Raw genomic sequence first — 22,805 nt, 5'->3', positions numbered from 1 at the left:
AATGCTAAAATAACAAGAAAAGATGTAATTTCACTTTTTTGTATTTCTCTGGCTAGTGATGTATGTACGTCGTATCTTTTGTAGTTATAGCTTAAGAGAACGACTTCCTGCGTAAAAATTTCGCCACGGTGATGTCTTCATATATTGGAAAAGTACCAAACCAGGATGCGCACAATTACCCTCTGCGCACAGTTCCCCCACTTTCCCCTACATACAATTAATATGTACAAGCATATGAATTAATAGTACGCTACCAAATTAATTATACATATTTCGGTTACACTTTCGAGCAGTCTCCAGATCTCGGAATCGCAATATTAAGCATGAATCCATGAACATCTTACAATTAGAACTGCTAAAATATTCATGAATTCATGCTTAATATTGTGATTCTGAGATTTGAGAATGGCTATAGTATGTAATACTATTTAATTGAAATCTTATCGAATTAAATTTCGTATTTGTTTTTGCGCATCGATTTCCACGCTTGACTTTTATATGTTCTTATCAACTTTATTTGTTAGTATTTAACATTATTTTAGTTAAGTTTTTGTAAAGAAGAAAAATGTATAAACTAATATTACATACAATATTATTTATGCATGAGACGAATTAAATTATATCTGTGTAATTAATCGTAATTACACGTTTTGCATTACAGTTATATTATGACTTTAAAAATTGCTGAAGAAAAAACTGCTTTCTTATCTTTGTCGCATTTATGGAATGGAGACGTCTGGGAAGCGTCAGACAAGCGTGACTAGTAGTTAACGGGATGACCGTATTTCCTGCTAGAGAGGAGATCGATCGAGGCGAGAATCGAAATTGCAATGGCCTAGAGAATAACCGAGGGCGAAGACTCGAATAGTAGAACCACGTAATGGCGGTGAGCCGGCCAATATTGAGTTATGCTAGACCGAGATTGGCACCGAATACTAGATCGAGCGACATTACGCATTTAGGTATTGCGGATGAACAGCTGCAAGTTGACAATGCTTGATCCTCGCGTCAAGTTCTATAAATGACAAAAACGTTGACATTCTTGACGAGATTTATGAATTTCTTTACGTATAAGAAATATCAATTCTTCTGTATATGCAATGCACATTTTTATTATAGTCGATATAACTTCTTCGTTTTATAAAAAGAATTAAATATGACAATACGTATATGTAATAAGATTTGATATTAAAAAGTCAACAAAAAATTTAGTTATTTGCAATGTTTTAAAATGCTCTCTTATTAACATCACCATTAAATTGACGATTAATTTATTTTATTATATTACTATTTCAGCTTCAGTTTATGATTGCGATTCCTCGACAATCGGCGCGCAGTTTATAAAACACAATTTATATAACTTAGTTTATATAAAGATGTATTAAAAATTTATATAGAAATATTATATTATCGGGCATTAAGAGCTTTGATACCTCGTATTTAGTGCTCTTCTTTACTTATTAAAAAATTTAATAATACTAAATGTAAATCGATCTATATAGAAATAATCAACATAAATAAGCAAAAAAAGATTAGAAATTAATAATTATTATTATTAAAGAATATTAAGAATTATTTTCATGGAAAGGCATTTTGGTTTATGATTCTTGATAGAAGATTATAGTAGAATCAATTTGGTTTTCTCAGTTCCGCGAACGATTTCTGTGTTGACGAAACCCAATAAAGCCTTTTCGAGTAAAGGAAGTCGTTATACAATGTAAACAGGCAATCTCAATTATTACTATGAAATTGTATCATCACGAAAATTTATATTATTCGCGCAAGAATCAATTTTAATTCTATACTGAAAAAAAATATAGTCAATTTTAATAAATATTTAGTTGAATACTGCCAACTAAATATTTATTAAATATAAAGATATATTTATTTGATAGGTACAAAAAATGTTAATTTGATTTAACAATCTTTTTTTTACTGAACAAATATTTATTTACTGTAAGTAAATGTTTAGTTGGCAGTATATATATTGAACTAAATATTTATTAAAATTGACTATATTTTTTTTCAATGTAATAACACCCTTATTTAAATTTACTTATTTTATATATAATAATTATATAATATGTACATATGTATAATATATTATGTTTATATATGAATTACTTTTAGCTGTAGTTAACTATTTAATTTAAAGAGAAAAATTATTTATAAAATTAAGAAATTATATTTTAATTAAATAAAAGAATATACCGTACATTATGAAAAAATTATTGCGTTTAATTTAAATACATAAAAGCAAGTAATACTTTATTCGCATAAAATATATTTTCTCATCTTTTATATTTTTATTTATGCTTCAGCGAGATCTGTCAGCACCATGAGAGAAAAGTACAACGACCGTATATCTGTAAAATTAGTATCATGTTTACAGAACTGGAAAATTCTGGAAATCGCGGTAGGGGGAAGACTCTGCTTGCTATCTCATTATTAATTTATTTATTTCTATTACAAGAAAGTTTACACATATAGTAAACTAAAATAAGACGTATAACATATCGTTAATTATTATTTTATATATTAATTATATTATTTACGTATACGTAAATATATATGCGTGTATACATCAATTATGATATTAAAAACCACGTTATTTTTCAATATTTTATCTTGCAAGAAAAATAATGTATTATTTTTATAATATTTGAGTAAAATCAATATGACAGTATATAATTATAGATATCATTGGTAAAGTAATTCAAAAATTTAATTTTCTAGGACTATTTTTCTAGCTCTATTATAGTGTATTATTTGTCCCAAATAATGTAATTATAACATTCTCTGGAAGGTTCCTCAACTTTTATTCCAATCATCCTCTTTGCCACAAAAAAGGTACAATTATCAGCTTCATAGACAAAATTATCTTATTATCACATCCATGGTTCCAACAGAAAAATTTAATAGACGCTATCCACATTTTCCTAGATAACTGTTACTCTTTATCTTTCATCTTTTCTACAATTGAACAAAGATTAAATTTCCATATGCATAGTAAACATACTACACATAACTTACAAGTGAAAGATAAGTATTTTACTATTCCTTATGTCAAATCTATCTCAGAGAGTTTTCTTCCGATTTCCAGTATGTTTCATTGTAAACTATTATAGCTTTTACCATTCCTAACACATTAAAAAGTCTTATTAAGAGAGGAAAAGATAAGTTGGAATTTTTGTTCAACCAGAACGTTGTATATAAAATTTCCTGCGATGATTGTGAGGCGAGCTACGTTGGTCAGACCAAAAGAAAATTGAGTACGAGATTACATGAACATAAATCTGATATTAGAAGGAATACTGGTTCTCTCACTGTCACAACCGATCATCGTGTCAATGTAGACCACAATTTTAGATGGAATGATGTGAAAATTTTAGATTGCGAGTCTTCTTATAATAAGAGATTAGTATCTGAAATGATTCACATTAAAAGACAGAAACAAGGTCTAAATGAAATGAACGATACTGAATCATTACCTGATTCTTACTCTCAAATTATTCAATCTTTTTCTCCTTCTTAACTGTTTTTCCTTCCTTTCTTACTTCCCTTCTTTCCTCTTTCATTTTTCCCTCTACTTTATTTTTCCCACTCTCACGTACCCCTTGCTTCTGTTTTACCATCTCAACCTTCTTACAATAGTTTGTCGTTTTCACATTGTCTCTGAACATACTAGAGATGTGACTATTCCACTCCCATCGCATTGTCTGAAAATAGAGAATTTTATATTATACTGACACACGATTTACAAGGTATCTATTATCCGTTATTTTAATTGTTACTAAATTTAATTATATATATTTTACTTAGTAACTATATATCACATAATTTTTATTTAAACTAACTAATTTGTTTGCTACTAGTAAAATCTTAGAATACTTTTTTATTGTTAATTTTTAATTTTATTCTTTGCCTCATATATTATATTTTTATACTTTGCGTTTTATTTTATACACTCAATATTATATGTTTAAAATATTTATGTACTTTTTAACAGATACGAATTATTTTAATTTACAACTAATAACCGGAAGCACACATTGTTATCAATTACAACGTTCATATAACTTTCAACTCATACTGAGCGAATTTTATTATATTAAACAACTGTGAGTTTTATTATATTATTGCCTGCGATTGAGAGCGAATTGTAATTTTTATATATTTTAACTTTATAATATTTTCACCGTTCTATTTTTGTGTATTAACATTGATAATGATCCAACAGGGAACGAAACGTTTGTTTGTGTTCTATTGTTTATTGCCGGTAAATTAAAGTTTTATATTCTGACTAAATGACATATTTATCCTGTGATTTTTAAAAAATTTCTATTTCTAACGACTAACTCTTTGGCTCGTAGCCCTTTTTCTTTAATTTTTTTAATTTATTGAGCCTTATTACTATTATATTGTAATTATAATGAAAATTTCGGTCATATATATCTTGTTTGGAATATATATATATACCTATAATCTTTTTTAATTAAATTATAATTATTCTATGACGAAAAAAACGCATTGTCATTGTTGGCATTGCTTAACAAAATTTCTCTCCTTGATTATTATCAGAAATATCCGTCAGTTGAAGATGATAATTTTTTCGATAAGACTCATTGTCGGATCGATAAAGTTGAAAATCTTTATTTCAGAATTTCTGAAAATTGGAATATCCGAAGCTCTTTAATCCAAGAAGAACATCATCTGATTTGGTTCACGTGACGTTATACTACACCGTACAATTTGATAATGACCTAATTAGAGTGTAAGCTTGTGCCTTTGTTGTGTAATTTACACATAGTGAAGCGTAAATTAGGACCCTTGCAAATTTCAACCCGTACGTTACATTATAGCGATGCTCATCTCCACATCTCTAATGCAAATTCAGCGTATGCATATATTGCGCAGTATTTAGATACTTTAATATGCTTTGTGTACTGTACTTGTATAATAATATAATGTATACTAATAGTAGAACTTAAAATTACTTATCATATTTAATTATATATTTTAACTGCTTTATATTTTGGCACTAAAGATTATTATTTATGTTTCATAATATATTTTAATTAATAAATAATCTTCTTATTATATATATATATATACAGATTTCACATTTTTGGAATATTGATAAAGTGTCGCTTATTACATGCATATTATTTTGAACAACATATATTGTATTAACATTTCATTATTTTTCTAGGAAAATGCATGATATATGTAGATAATGTTAAAATTGAAGTATGTTATAGAGAGAAGGGTAAATATATGAATCTATTGGCTAGCAAGTTCTAAGCTTCTCGCGCTCATAACAGTAATCTATTTTTGTAATCTTATCCGTGGTCAAAACAATGTGAAGGATCCATGAAAAGGGGATTGATTCGAGAGCAAAGTAATATCTCAGCGACTTTCTGGCTGTTAATAGGGTCATCAGAATTATAAATAAAACATGTAGAACTAAACATACAGCAAACGATAGAAAGATCATGAAATGATCCAGATTTCTTAAATTTGAAATATGAAAAAAAACTTTTTTATATCAATATTTTTACAGATGAAGAACATTATTACATACATAAACAGTCAACTTTTATTTTATTAAAAAAAGTTTTTTCTGATCTTTTTATTTCTTTCTCTCTCTCTCTCTCTCTCTCTCTCTCTCTCGCTCTCTTAAAAGAATGATGTTTTATTTAAACTATTCCTCTACTATACAGTATTACTTTATCAATTTTAATGAAATTGCACAGGTATCTATCATTTTTTACAAAGCCTAATTTTTTCAATAAATCGATAGTGAGTTACCATTCATAGTTTGGCTAGGCCAACGAGCATTATGCAAAACCGTCATGTCAAAATTTCCTCAATCACGAAATTAAAAAAGGAATATACTACTAGTTTCCTCTTTCTTCCTTTCCTCATTTACTCGTACCGCGTAAAGATATTCCTCGGTCAATTCTACACGTTCACGTGTAAACAGTGTAAACCGGGGGGGGGGGTGCTTAAATTTTCACATAGTGCCACCCTTTCGTAGTCTCCGCCGGTTGACCTGTAAGAGAATTTATGTACCGAAGGAATATACCATAGTTCTCTTTCATTCTTTCCTTCATACATTTGCGATGCTTTTACCCACCTTTCATAAACCAGCGTCGTTTTATCATCGCATTTTATCGTACCTTTCTGCTCAAGATACGCGCGCTCTCTCTTGAGTGTACAAAAGTATTTTTAAAATATTCATAATATATGCGTACTTTTCTAAAATATGTTACAGCTTCAATCTTACGTAAGGACACTGTAAAAAAGTTAGAAAAACTTTGATTTAACTAAGACTAGAAGAATTCCCTATCGTAGAAAATTATTCGGTAATTCTTTAACATATTAAAAAATATATTTTAATTGTAAATGACTATATAAAATATTATATCACACAAAGTGATCAATCATTTTAAATTTGTTATTCAATTTTACATTAATATTATCAAATAAATATATGACTTACTTTCTTTAGATTGAATATCAATATGGATAATGAACGAGGATAGAGCATATGTACATTGATGGACAGCAGAACAGTGTAGAAGCTTTGAACTGTTTCGCAAAGCTTTGTGCATTTGCAATTCCCCAAAGGAGAACTGATCAATCTATTATGCTGGCTATGGTTGTCAAAGATTATTTGGTTGTAGCATATGTGATACAAGCTATGCTTAATTAAATTAATATGTGTAGACAGTGATTATGAGTGTTTCATATAAATTTCATACACGTGCACATAATTAATGAAGCAATATGTACGGTTAGGTACATTAGTTCACAAAAATAATACATTATTGTTATTCCGTTACTTTTTATAAAAGTTACTCGATACTAATCTTAAAACGTATCGTTGTTGTTATTTATAAAGTAACTGGCGCGGGCGAAGACAATAATTCGTTACTCGTATTATTTTTTGTAATGCTAAAATAAAATATTAAAAAATATTATAACCTAATATTTTAAAATTGCATTATTTATTAATCAACATTAAATGTTGATTAATACAATAATCAATATTAGCTCTTAAAACTCTATTATGGCTCTTAAAGCCATAATAAACTTTTTTTTACCTTTCTTACTAACTTATGTTTTTTATGTGCTGTGATCTTAACGCATCACTTTCCAACCCTGGCAATATATTTATTGAATGAAGCATATTATGTGTGCAAATATATAATTTCATAACTGTATCTTCGAGTGTCAATAATCTCTTGTCATATTTTTACTTATACTTATAACTATATTTACTTTATGTAATATATCACCGAAAAAAAAGGTTATATGGCATTAAAAAAAATGCTGGGCAAGAATTAACTGTCTTTGATAAGAGAGATTCTCATTAATTTTAACATAAATTATTTGCGAAATAAATTATTGCAGAAACAGGTATACACTGAGAAAAAGGATTTTGTTAATTTAGCAAGCCACCAGTACCTTTAACCGGTGATCGGTAAATATGTGACAACAAATTATGTTGTTGTGATTGCTGGCAGCAATTTGCTGCTAGTCTGCTATACCAACCAATTATTAGTAACAGAAACTATATAGAATCTAACCTATCTTTTGGATATACTTTAGCTCGTTTATATAGAATTCGTAGATGATCGTGGAGTTTTAAGTCATAGGAAACCGACCAAGCACAGTCAAATATAGGGAGAATACTTGACTAGAATTAGTCAATTTCTTACGATTTGAGACCCTACAACCGTCTACGACTTATATATATATATATATACATGAGCCTCTTATTTGCTAGCGATACTATTGATTATCTGTTACATTGACGAATTAATTTGCAATCGTAACAAATCTATCATTTTTTTAACAAATATCACATTTGCTTTCCCTTGATTTGTTCCTATAACAAAATTATTTCTCTCAGTCTATGAACGCAAAGATAATTAAAATAAATATTAGCTGAGAATTAGCAATTTTGGGAAGAAAGAAGGGAAGACTCCTATTAATTTCGGAATAAATTATTCAAGCATAGAGATAAGCGAATACGAAGACGGAGGATAATGAAGGTTGATATTCCGCGTTTTTCGAAGAGTAAACGAGCTTCTTCCTAGGGGTAAACTTGATCGGCATTTACTAAAGACGATGGATTTGTGCGGGCACCACGTTAAGCTATGTATCCTACCTAACTGCGCTTCGTGTTTCGAGGTGGACTAATTTATGCGCGGTAAGTCGCCCAGCTTTAGTGAAACGCTACGCTATATGGCGTAACTTACATGCACGTGACGTATCTGCGATGTAAATCGTACTACAAATCTATAGTACACGTGCGGTATCTCCGTGTTCTTCAGGACAGGTCTGTTGAAAATTATAGGCTCGTCTCTTCCTGCTCTATCCATTGCCGAGACTCACCCCATAAAAGACGCTACGATCGCGGAAGATTTGTTGGAAGTGGCGGGTCGTCTTCCTGACTCGGCCTTCGCCAGGGAACAAGTTTGGTCCCAGCTACTAGGGTCGACTTCGTTCATCGTACGTATATAAGACCTGAGAGTTTAAAGCCTGATTTATCGCGACGACTATGAGGGCATGCCGAAATGCGAACAGACAGGCCAATGTGCGGAGCGACAAGAGTACAGAGATGTGATCTATGGATACTAAGTCTATTTCGGATTATCTGATACGGCGACGCATCTCCGTGTAATGCGTTGACGTCACGAGACGTCGGGACAATGTTGTGTTACGCTGACATAGAGCGCTTGTCATCCGTAGGCATACAAAATAATCCCCTTACAACGATGTGGATATTCTCATATTTTTGTACCTACATATTATTTTGATAAATTTACCTGAATATTCTGAGTTATTTCTAATTTATATTATATGTGCAAGAGATTTAATCAGATGAATATAAAAATAAAAATTTTAATACATAAAAATATTGAAGATTTTTATTATGATACATTAAAAAAATAAATATAAAAAAGGTATTTGTCTTTCAATCATTCTCTTAAATTATTTATTACGCGATATATCTAGCATCTTTAAATATTACATTTTCCATTAACGGTGTTACACGAGATTGCATTTACTTCATAAAATCTACATTTTGATTCATTTGTGTCTTTTGATTAGTTAGTTTCTCTTCATTTTTTAGATATCCTCTCTTAGTTTATCTTCCCAACGCTCATAGTAAGATCCACATTGGGGAGAATCTGAGAAACCAGGACGAAAATTGGAAGAAAAGAAAAATGGTCAATCGAGATGGTCGCGAGGTAAAACTTAGAGGAAACGAAGTAATGTGAAGGGATGGTCGCCCCACAGGAGATAAAAGTAGATTTTGGATAGCACTCTGGTCTACAACGACCATGCCACGATGAGTGGAAGAACTTCTTTTTAGATCAGACTCGATAGAATGTTTGCTCACCGGACGAATGTTGACGTTACGTGACATATGAAGATAGTTCGATATAATCAAAACCAAGATATATTTTCAACTATGCGACACTTCTCTTTTATGAGAATATATCAATCGTATTATTAAAATATTTATTTGCAATTCTTATTTATTCATAAATAGATAAAATCTAAAACATGTAATTAAAAAACGGGCAATTGAGAGCGCAAATACGCAGTAATTCGTGTGTTTTATTTTAACAAAAAATATATATGTCAGACCTTACATAACATTAGCATCTATCGTATGTTTCGGCTACATTCGAGCCATCTTCAGCGATGTTGAAATTGTGATGTTGTTAATACAATAGTCGTTGCAATGTTACAAGCAGTAGTACGTTTATAGTAACAAAGTGCAGAAAGAAAATCCCTCCAATTGCAAAATTTTTGAGTGAGTAACTATCAGATAAAATCTATTTTACTATCTAGTTTTGATTCTACAGTGTGTTATAATAGTTGAAAATTTCTATCTGATTTATTATTTTGATTTATTTGATATTATTAGTATATAGCTATTTTATTTTATTTTTATTTTCTTGATAAAATATTCTTGAACATTTAAGCATTTATCTATAAATCAACTTTTCATGATATTTCAATCATATGGCACGATTTCATATTTTTAAACATTTTATCATGTTTTTAGAATTCCGGCATAAGTTATTTGGCTAAATCGGAGATAAATTACAAGGGTGAAAAAAGAAAAATTGTAATCAATAAACAGATTCGATAAGTTACACGATTCTTTTTTTAGAAGATAAACTACTCCTATAGGTATACGTGACATGAACATGGTAATGGTCGGGCCATCCAACGATGTCAAAAGCTTCCTATTGCCTTACGTCACTGTACTACAATCGAGTCTTGAACTAACTCGATATAAGCTTCAAAGGTCACGGAGCCTGTTACAAAGGTAGTAAATAAGCACGTACTCTTATCCGTAATACCGCAGAGAACCGCAGTAATTGCTCATCATATTCTGACATAAGTATATTAATGGAACTTAAGACACATAAGTAAAGAAGCATAAATCTTTACTCAAATAGAACGATGAAATTGTAACCAGATTGTGTAAACATTGCAATATATAAGCATATTATACCTTTAAAATTAAATTAAATATAATTAAATTAATATTTTTTTATTTTTTGTAGGATATTATAAATAAATATATAATTTGTAGACTTAATTTTATCTTAAAGGAAGATAATTGAAATTACTCATAAAATTTTGCAATGTTATATTTTGATTTTGATGAGCTTTGAATATGTTATTTTATAGATAAAAATAATAACACATATTCTTTAATACGTGTTCTTCTATCGCATTTTTAAAAGGTGAAATACGCTTTAGAAAAAAATTGATTTTTTTCTTTCAAAGCGAATATCGTTGAAACTATGAGAGATAGAAACAAATGTGTGAAATAAAAGTTAAATGATTTCAAGAGTACTTTATAATAATAGTTAAACATTTTTTTTTAATAAAAAATTTTTATTTATAGAAAATAAAATGAAAACATTTTTTAATTGTAACTATTAAGTACTCTTATAAAATCATTCAACTTTCAAACTTTTTTTTTCTATGTCTTATAGTTTCGATGATATTCATTTCGAAAGAAAAAACGTATTTTTTTCTAAGGGATGTTTCATTCCTTAAAAGTATAATATGTCCTTTATTTTTATCTACAAAATTATATAGGGGGAAGTCGCCTATATTTTATCCCCTAACGATTAAACAAAATTGTAAACAAAAGTACTGAATATATCAGAATATTCCTGTAGTTATATTAAACTTTGATTCATTGGCAATAAAACAAAACGATACTTTTGCGAAAATAAACATTAAATTATTGTTTAAATTAGATCTTAAAAAAAATAGCTGTCGGTAGATTTGGAGACCGGGTCGTTAAATTGTACCACTTGGTTCCTAAATTGTATTTCTAATACAGCAAACCAGCTGACATTGCTTATTGTCATTTTGACATTAAAATAACATCTTTAACGTTAAAATGACGGTAAACAACGTCAGTTTGTTTACTGGGAAAATAAACAAAATTAATTTTAAAACACATTTATTAATAAATTTATTTTTAATTTCAAACTGAATATACATATTTAAGTAGGTATAATAAAAACTTTTCTATTATAAAAACAGAAATTAGACTCTGTGTTTTTTAAACTCATTTAAGAAAACAAAGTAAAAAGTAATACTTAAACTGACTTAAGCTATCATTGCACTACATTTCAGAATATTAAAATCTCAGATATATTTTAAAAAAATAAATTTTGAAAATAAAATCAATTACGGATTTTTCCATCACAATAGAATAGATTCAATAGAAAGACTCAATAGTTGATAAGTAATGATTTTCTTGAGCGCTTATTTAAACAGTTTTGGTAAATGTCAGGATTGTCACTACAGGTTTCGTGCAACCACTTAGAGCACCTGACACACTGAATCCAGTCCACTGTAGGTTCTTTTTTATCATAATAGTAACCTCCACATATTGCTCGCGTCACTTGCAAAAATCGTACCGGTACAATATAAAGACCAGTGGCAAGTACGATTTACCCAACTCTCTCTATTTTAAAAAATTTGCCAATAACAACATAACTTACAAATATTTTGCTAATTTTATGCTATACTCGAAAAGAGTTTAAATATCGATTATAACCATGAAGGACACTATAATTCAATTACCCACCTTATACTGATAACACCTTAGGTAAATTGTATCAAAACTTAGATCAGACACCGAACAAAATCAATTTTGAATGTCATTCGTAAACAGACGACTTGAAGACAAAACTAAAATGATAGTTCTTAACCCATATTACCAGCGTCACATCTGTATCATTATTTAAAAAAAAAATGTTTCGTTTAGAAAATACAATGGAGGTAAGATTTAACTGTCGTACGACTTAGCCAACTCTCCCCTATATTAAAAGTTAATAAAAATCGGAGGGGAACACTTGAGTCCCTTTCTTTGTTAATCAAAATCACAGAAAAGTATATTTGTTTCCATATTTTATGAAGTTACGTAGAAGTTTCGTCTCCGTAATACAGTTGAAGAATAAAAAAGAGAGACCTAGGTAGGATTGTAAAACTTACGGTTATAAATATCAATCTCAGTTTTTTTATGTACCGAAAGATATACATAAGTCCATTTCTACAAAAAGCCATCATACGATGAGTTATATTTTTAGGTAAGGGATGCATGACTTTGATACATTTCTTTTCTTTGTAGTTCCTTCTTCTCTCTTCGAAAATTTTCAAACTCACGAAACTGCTTGAACTTTTTCCTAGGCCGTCGAGCTTATTCTCATTTTACACTTTTCTCTTTCATTCACGATATCAGAAAGAGTTATGGCAAATACCGAATGTAGTTTCCACTGTCTACTTGATAATAACACGAAATTGATTACGGTTTTATCAACTTCGAGTCGATTGCACTAACAAACTTCAATTTGATTAACGGTGTGTTGGAAACGTTCCTATCACAAATACATAGCAAAATTTGATTATTCATTCATTTATACAAAGAAATATGTTGTTTTATTTACATTATAACATTTTACGTACACTATTACGTACACTCTTAAAACATAAAAATAAAACGAAAATGCAGGACATTTTTATTAAAGTAATGTGCACATTTCCTTTACAACAGTAATAAATCTTTAGATAAAAGTTTAAGGTCATTTTATTTCGATAAATCTCTAGAAAATTATGGTATTCACCGTTTTCTCTTTATCTACATATACCCTTGATCGCTAAGAGAGCTCACACATGCATACAAAGCACATAGCTCGAAACTTCTTCGGTTTCGAGGCAATTTCAAAGAACTTCGCCTGAACGGGACAAGTAGCTTTACGAGCGATCTACTAGCCATTTTATCACTTACAATGACTAGTGTGTTTGTGAACTCTGTGATAGGATTGTAACGGCTATAAAGTGCACAAGTACATTGACGTAAATTTTCGAAATTGATGGTCTCTTTAATTGTTGGCATACTGCAGTTGTTAGATCGTAGTTAAGATAAAGAGGCAATTGGTGGTATATAGCCCAACATCGAACTCTATATATTTTCTGATCTTCATCGAGACTATTAGAACCCACTGTCACGTGAATTTACAGACAGTCATCATAAAATTTATATTATAAATACAGAAAAATAAGCTTATTAACTTTTCTGACCTCAATTTAATGCGGTAAGTTAGAAAGTTGGTTACAGTGATTACCACATCTGATAAAAATTATGAATTATACAAAAGGAGATAACACGGTATGCTCACGAAATTTTTAAAGATTACATGGGTTTGCAATGAATTTTGCATATGTGTATCTGTGATTATATTTAACTTTAAAATATCGTAAAAACACGTTACTTGTACCCCTTAAAATTCACAATTTTAAATCGCCCTATTTTTATGAAATCTAACTTCGCCAAATCCCTTGGAAAAATAATAGAGAGCCGTATTCCCGACACAATCAAACTTATGTGACTTTTGGAAAATTTTAGAAGTTTTGAAATTGGGCACACAATATAAATCTACCGTTTAGATATAATAAAAATATATATCATATGCTTGTACTTTTATCTCCCCCTCTCCTCTAAAAGTTATTTTCATATTTTAAAATACATTTTTAAAACTAATTCAAATCTAAAAACATGATACTTTTCGCGTCAAATGTATAGCAAGAACTTCACAGGAGAAAATCACAGCACATCCTTTACTGAAGAAATCTTTTTTAGAAGTAACTCTATTTATATTTTTCAATAAGATTAGTTTAAAAAATTTTGATAATTAGTTCATAAAATGAGATTAAAGATACCTTTTAAATAAATAATTTGTCATTATCTTCATTTTCCACTGTGAGCAGAAATTCATTGCGTGTGCTTTTGATACATAATAAGTATCAATTTTATTACATTCTAAAATTACATTTTTTTTCAATCTCTGTTTTTTCTTCTGCAATTCGCGTGTTGTCATTCAGCAAATTTTATTCATAAACACAACTAATGCATGTATTTCTTCTTTGCCTGTTTCAGATACTAACACAACCGAACTCACAACACACTAACCAACTACGTCTTTCGAGAACAAGCATTATGATCTCGTCCAGGGCTTCATGCCAACGCCCTAAGTCCTGAATGCGAAAAAGGTTTATTGCATTCTGTGCAATAAAAAGCAAGTCGGGGAAAGCATATTATTCAATGAATAAATTTGTCGATCTACCAAATAAATCGTGGGTCGCCGCAATCTAGTCCACGGATGTTCTATCGTGAGAATTGATTTAAATCTCTTATTTCTGAAAAAAATAGGCGACGTGTTTGAAGTGTTGGAAGAAGTGTTAGGGTGAGCATTAGTAGAATTTTCAGAAAAAAATCTTTTTTTAAACATATTTATTTAATTTAAACCTCTTTAATAAAACCTGATATAATTAGATACATGTACTTGTGCGGATGTACTTGTTGAACTTCATAATATTATTTTGATAAGATATTGGCAGATCCGTCAATAACTAAAAAGCCACAATTGTACATCAGACAGTTGCTAAGTAATGTAATATTAGTAGGGAAGAGTTGCCAAATATGTACCATTTAAACTTTTTTATTATATTTTCCACTTGACATTGATTTATACGCAAATATTGGAAACTGTATTTTGATATTTTATCTATTATTATATAATTATTATATATTAATTACCGCGTAGACTCCTACTTCCCTAAATATTTTGTATTTTGATTTATTAAATATTGAGGAGTCTGATTCCATTATATTTGCTATTATTAGATGTTCAACTTTTTACCAAATTAATTTGTTATAAAGTATGACTTATCTTCTAAATCATATTTGCTTTGAAAGTATCGAATTTATGAATGAAAATTATTCAAAATTTTTTTGTGATTTGTATTTATATCATTTATTATCAGTTTTATTATTATTAATTATCAGTCTTATCTTGTGATAGTACGATTTATAAGAAAATGATAGATTTTATATAAATATTTATTTAATCTTTCTAATAATTATAAATATGCATACACATACACACAAAACGACTATAAAATATTTTATAAATCCCCCCCTCCCTTCTTTTATAAATGTATAAAAATTCAGATGAAAACTGTATGATTATATTATTAATTATATAAATCGATCATAAATTAACATCAGTTGTACATGATTTTTAAAATGCTGCTTATACACACAAAACAAAACATAACATATTAAATTTTTGTCTACTCATTTATTTTTATATTTTTGTCACTAAATATTATTTATATTAAATAATAACAATGTAAAATAATAATATAAAATATTAATAATATAAATTAAAATATTGTTATATTATCATATATAAAGTATGATTTAGGCGACTGATATATATTCAGTAACTCTCCTCTAATTGTATATAATTCAAAATTTTTACTTTAAACAAGAAGCTTTTTTCTGTAAAAAAAAGATCATATATTAAAATTGTAGTGGGTAAAAGCACAGAAAGCTTCTTCCGTTCTAAATTGCGATTTTTGTAAATTGTCGACCATTTGGCGCAAATTTCGAGAGTGCAGGTGTATCTGACCGGAAAGTCCGCTTCTGGTATAGAAGCAGACGGAAGCGCAGAAAAAGCAAGAAAATTTGCTGACACCGCACGTCCATATATACAGCTTCTATTGAGAAATTGACCATACCGGGAGTCACTAAAGCGAACAAAAAAAAATCCGTGTAATATATTATTTTCTAAAAGTGCTTATGAGACAGCGTGTATTTATATAAAATTAAATATAATAAATTATAATAATTCTATATATCACGTAAAATTATAGCAGAAATAAACTTATTCGTGAAAAAAAATGAGAAACGTAATTGATGTATATAAAGAAGTAGAAGTTTTATTGATAAACGAACAAAAATGATACGCGAGCTAGGCCCTAGCTACTAGGGTGACGACCCTACGAAATGCCTTGCAGAATTTCCCGTGGAAGTCTGTGGCGACTCCGGCGACGTAAACGAGCGGGGCCTTCGTCGATAAGAAGGGGCTCCGCGGGAAGAGGACCACGTAAACGTACCTCTGGGTCCGTCGTGGTGTTGTCCGCCGGGGGTGGCGGTGGCAGTGGAGGCGGAGGAGGTAGCAGACGTCGTGATTTGGAACGTCGAACGGGTGGCGGTCGGGGTGTTCCCTGTCTTGCCACCATCAGCTCTTCTGTCGCAGGATCCGCGGGGGGTTGCGGCCCCGTGGTGGGGCTCCCCTCCTATAAAAAGCGCCAAGGTATTACGGCGTTTCATTATAATTGAAGAATAGAAATCGAATACCGCAAGTAAATGTGAAAAACAATATTTTGCAATTTTTGAAGAAAACAAATATTTTTAATTTTATGGTTTTATAAATATTATTTTTATTCAACACCATAAAACTTTAATATATTTTGATGCTAACTGAAGTTAACTAAAATTAAATTTAGCATTATTATTATTACATTAAATCGGATAAGTCTTTTTTTACATTTTATGTAATATTATGTTTATTTTTTTAATGACATCCTTAATTTCCATTTTTTAATTGAATAAATTTTGTTTTTTTAATTAAAAGATTATATTATCGCTATTAATATTTGTTTGCGTAATTGTTAAATTGTTATTATTATAAATAATATTTTATATTTTGAATTTATCTTTGAGAGTTCAAAATTCTCCAATGTCCTCGTCAATTATCTACACGTGATATTTATTCGCGTTATTTTTATAACGAACGGCACCCTTGAGAACGTCTGTATTATTTATTACGTCGTAACACAATCTGCCTTCGTCATTTGATAAGTATATCATGAATTTTTGAACTCGAAAATTGTAACTCAAGAACAATTCCGTATTATGAGTTGTTTTTTTTTCTAAATAATTCAGGTTTCCTTTGTTTAAAATGATCTTTAAATTGCAAAAAGGAACAATAACATATTTTAAGAAATTTAAAGTTCTTATAAACGTTTCATTTTAATGACTGAATATATGTATAGCGTGTACCTATAAAAAAAGAACATCCGATCATCTTGATGTTGTTCGATTTCTCATTTATGTAAAAAGTATGGACTGCTAAGTCGTAATATCGAAATCTGATCACGTCGTAAACTCTCGAAGGCAGTAGTACTGTCTGGAGTCGGGCAAGTCGTGGACGTGGCAGAGGTCGCGGGGGCGGCGCGAACCTCTTTGGTTCCGGCGTCGCCCCCGCGAATTACGCACCAGGACTGCAGGGCGTTGCGCCTGGGCTGCGGGAGGTCGTGAACATACTCGGCAAGAGGAATCAAGCTGGCACCCTGTCGGGCGTAGGCCCGCCGCCGGGAACGCTGGATAACGACAGCGGTGAGGAGGGGACTTCCACCAAGAGACCACCAAGGCCTCTCTACAGGAGGTTAATCAACTACGTGAGGCAAGCCTGGACCGGCGTCAAATTCGCCCTAGGTATATTTATCCCAGATTTATTAATGTATAATAGAAAATTGTTGTTATACTTCACACAAGAAACGAATTTTTTGTTGAATATTTATTAACTGAAAACCACTGATATAAATACATTAGATACATATATCAGTGCTGAAAACTTTGTCCTAAAAAATGTACGAATAGAAAAATAGAATTGTACTTTCTAAATTTCTTGAAATCTCACTCTAAAAAGGTGAAAATACTACCACTATTGAAAAGGAGTGGAAATTTTTGCACTCTTGAATAAGATCTTCAAGAGTGGCAGATTTTCACTTCGAAAGAAAGAAATGTCACTCCAAAAAAAGCGTGAAAATCTGCTACTCTTATTCAAGAGTGCAAATATTTTTACTCTTTTTCAATAGTGGCAATATTTTTACTCTTTTAGAGTGAGATTTTACTTCAAGAAATTTAGAAAGATTGGTATATACTTAATATATTTCGTATTATTCATATCTTCTTTCTTGTGAATGATGAAATTGAAATAATATACTCTTCTCAATATGATAGCTATGACATTAATTTAAAAAATATCTGATAGATTCATTAAACTATCCTTTCAATTATATATTTTAATTCTATTTTATATTTTAAGTCTACATAGGTCATAATATTATACGTATAAAATTATTAATATAAACGGATATACCCGGCAGCGATAAAATGAGACAATTTTATATGCGCATATGTAAAAATGCCATGAAAGCGACTTTTCTCTTTTCGGATGAGTCAAGAATCAAAAATCATAGGGGAATAACATTTTACGTTTTATAAACGTGGAATGTATTCGATGAACTGACGTCTATATATCTTATATGCTGTTTTCTATTGGACAACCAGCAAAAGAGTGACTCACATACTTGTTCGTGAAACGTGAAAGCCTCCAGGGTTTTCCTGACACTTTAACCAACACTGCACGCTACTCACGTGTTTTACTGGTTCATCTATATTGCATGATACTTGTACCTACGTAGTTTGCTTGCCTTCTCATTAAACATTTTTTTATCAACCTTACTCGGATTTAATAAACTAGAGCAATTAACAATCCTATATTGATCAATTCATTAGCCTTTTACTAATGAAATAAAAAGTGATTTTTACATTATTTACGCAAGAATAAAATATATTTTTCGAAATTTTAAAAATATGGCACATAATCATTTATTATGCGCATAAAACAGTGAAAATTGTACATAAATGATTAACTGCTGTATGCCAAAGTTATGTAATTTAGACTTTAAGATATATAGAGAGAGAAGGAGATGAAAGAGTCTTTCACACAATATCTTCAATTTTTTTATATCTATTTCGTACAATATCTATTTGAACATATAAAAATGGCTAGTAACTTGAGGCGACATATTATATTCAAGGATACTGTTAGATGAAAAATATTGTTAACTTGATTGAAATTGCTTAAATTTATCGAATATTTATATTTATATTATCATACATGGCAAGTAACTTCACTTATGACTTCTGTTATTGTTTCACATATCCCGTAGTCGCCAAAAGCGTACTTTCATCACGCAATACTCTGGAGACTGACGGAATATCCGCGCAACGTATCCTGGGGATTCGGGGTTGCCAACTTCATGAAAATTCATACAGTCCAGGTGCGGTTTCATCCGCAAATTACATTTTCACAAACACAAATTTATGAGGGAAATATCTAGAAACAACGTCGTCATCCATGCGACGTATCAATGCGAAGGACAGTGAAATACCGTTGGCAAACGCTTACCTTGCATTTGTTATCTGTCGGTTGCTCTGAACCATAACTTTATTGAAACGACGCATTTATCCGATCAGTATTACTAAACGGATTCAGTATATATATTACACATATTTGTGAATTTCAGCTAATTGATCACAAGCAGATAATAATTTTTAATTATTATTTACATCTGTTAATTAATCTGTCAATTAATTTTTTTACATCTGTGCATAATACATTGATGTAATATGGAGTATAATATATGCGTGTTATCAGGAGACGCGGTAGCGGCTCCCGTCAAGTATATTTTTGTAGTACATAATAATAATAATAATAATAATAATGTAGTACACCATGTCATGAAAGAGACCCTACAGCGTATTCTTTACAGGAAGGAACTCGCTTATATAATTAAAAATTATTGTTTTGTTTAAATTAATATATTTTTTTACACTTATCTACTAAAATATATTTTAAAGAATGAAAATTAGTTAAAAAGAACTTAGATTTGTAAAAACGTTAAAAATTAAAATGTAAGAAATTGTTTGTATTTATTTTATAAATATTTTCAATTTAGATTAATAGCAATTTTTGCATTTATGAGAAAATGTATATATATAAAAGTTTTTTACGCAATAAATGCAAGCACCATATCAAACAAATTATATTCAATTGAAGCTTATAATATACATTAATGTCCTGTGCACGTAAACCGTATTAATAATTATTATATTTGTGCACATTTATATATCTATTATGACAATAGTTACATAAATAAATTACTGTACTATTGATTTATATTATTGTACTCTATAGTGTACGTATGATGTAGTTACAAAGTTGTATTACCAAGTTGCATTATCGAAATCGTAAAAAACTGACATCCAAAATCATCATAATTTCTCTAATTCTATTTCTCCGGGAAAAAATGTTATATATATGGACATATTTTATATATAATTTATATATGAAACATTTTTTCTCGGGTATCTTATAATAGCTTATAATCTTATGTTAGTTTATTAGTCTTGAAAAAATAGTATAGGGAGATCAATATCTTATTTATTTTAATATTTTAATTTATATTTATAAGCGTGTGAATATGCCAATATTGTATTTGTATTATAGATCATATAACTATAGTCAAATATTAAACGATATACGGTTTATATTGCATTCAACCACGTATGTATTAATTGAGGTTTTGTTTGATCGCGGTTGCATGTGAATGAGGTAGAATAAAATATATTGCAGTGAAAACGGCAGAAAGATAGGATGGTTCTACAACATAAAATGACCATAGTCACGTACATTGTTAGCTGAGCACTGTGAGCATTCTCAATAAGCACTGAATTCGACGCTTGGAAAAAATTTTAGCATATGAACAAAGTTAATTAATCATAAAAAGAGCCATTTATACTTTCAAAATCATTTAATAGAATTTAAAATAAAAAATATCTTGAAAAATAATATTAATAACAAATTTTTAGTGAAAATAAAGCTTCTTTATATCTATTTTATGCACATATAAACATTTTGTGAAGATAAACAGAAAATGTTACGGTCTTTTTTTATGAAAGATGTTATAATAAGAAAACTACATTATTTTTAAATTAATTATTTTTGCAAATATTTTTATTTGCGAAACATAACATGTATTAATATTTTACTTGCTCATATTTCTTACGGGGAAAATTTTCTACATTTTTAAATACGTACATTTTCATTTTTGTTATGTTTTATATGAAAAAATAAAGATTATATTTAAAATTATAGATCAAATAATGTATTGTATATATATATATATATATATATATATATAGAATAGAATTTATTTTTATAGAAAAAATAATAATAATTTATTAAAATTAAAAACAGAAATGACATTTAAAATAATAAATAATATTAATCAAAACTTTTATTTATTACACACAAACACATATTAATTACAAAAAGCTCATAAAAATCAATTAAATTTCTGCTTAACATTAATTACATTTAAATATGACCAGTTTAAAAAAGGTAAGGCTATATGAAATACCGCATGAAATTAATCTGATTATGCGAAATCCCCTTTCGCTCAACCCAAAAAACCTGAATATTGGAACGATTTATGATTATTCATTTTTTTCAAATTCTAATGTAGTAATAAGAATAAAACGGGAGGATTAAACTGTTTTTTTTTAATCCAAGATATATTTTGTTATGTGTTTTAAGAAAAACATAATTAAATAACAGATTTTCTCATAATTTGTTGGCTTATTTATATTTTATTTATATCGCGCATTATTTATATCTTTAAACCATTCACCAGAATCACATAATTTATAAAGAAAATGCATGTACAAAAGCCTATTTCGGCCTCTCTGGAATCATTTACAAACATCTGAATATCATCATTTGCTAGCGTATAATAGATTCCTGCGGGATTACTGTCGATGAACACATTGACGGAAACTCCAATAGTTCAGCCTTTCATCAAGAATCAGAGACCGATGTACATCCTGCCTATCCAACGGCAACGGATGCATTCCGCGAGGAATGCCTTTCATCCTCCGCACAGATCCAATATCTCGAAAAGAGGAGGAACCATCGAAGTCCACAATTCGGTCTTCATCTCTTCTAAACCATCGTCCGGAATGAGACATAGGGTCGAACGGATGTTGCCTCGCCGTTGACCCTATTTACGCTCGGTCAAACGGCCTTTTGCTTAAAGAGCATATGACACGAAAAAGCAGAAGAGTACAGAAGCAACCTCGTCTAGAATAAATTTGAAGTCTTTTTTTTCTATCCTGATGGTCAACATGTTTTTGGAGAAAATAGCGTAAAAATAATATCTAGAATTTTCTGGACCATGTTGTTGAATTCACGCAATGAAGAGAAAGATTTCTTTATATTAAATTAAAAATTGTTGTTATTTCATGCCACATGTTGTATGGTCCTTATTGTGTTTAATATTTATGAGTTATGATAAACTGTAGCGTAACTACTACATAATTATTCAAATTATAAATCTTTTTTTAAGATTAAGAAAGTACTTGTTTTTAAAGACATACCCAACGATTCAGTGGAAATTTGCAAAATTCTCTTCAATGACGCAAACGTATTCTTCTCAGTTGATTCCATACTGTCATAAATTCCCAACGAAATTACTAAAGTTGT

The 22,805-nt window shown here is 29.6% G+C and overlaps 1 protein-coding gene across 2 annotated transcripts in view; it reads left to right on the top strand.

Annotated features, from left to right (window-relative positions):
* The window catches only part of LOC108768693 (Kv channel-interacting protein 1), a 155,790-nt gene that overhangs the window by 103,330 nt on the left and 29,655 nt on the right, over positions 1-22,805 (top strand). Inside the window, exons 1-2 of one of the 2 annotated variants that reach the window (XM_018519220.1) lie at positions 16,415-16,724; positions 17,588-17,908. The exons of the other annotated variant lie outside the window; for it this stretch is intronic. Coding sequence (XP_018374722.1) covers positions 16,415-16,724; positions 17,588-17,908 — 631 coding nt within the window. Of the gene's footprint in view, positions 1-16,414; positions 16,725-17,587; positions 17,909-22,805 lie in introns of those variants that run through there. 2 annotated transcript variants of the gene reach the window in all.

The sequence above is a fragment of the Trachymyrmex cornetzi genome, unplaced genomic scaffold (genome assembly GCF_001594075.2).
Source record: "Trachymyrmex cornetzi isolate Tcor2-1 unplaced genomic scaffold, Tcor1.1 scaffold82, whole genome shotgun sequence".
Classification (NCBI taxonomy): Eukaryota; Metazoa; Arthropoda; class Insecta; order Hymenoptera; family Formicidae; genus Trachymyrmex; species Trachymyrmex cornetzi.
Note: the sequence above shows the minus strand (reverse complement) of the source record. Positions and strands in the feature narration are given on the sequence as shown.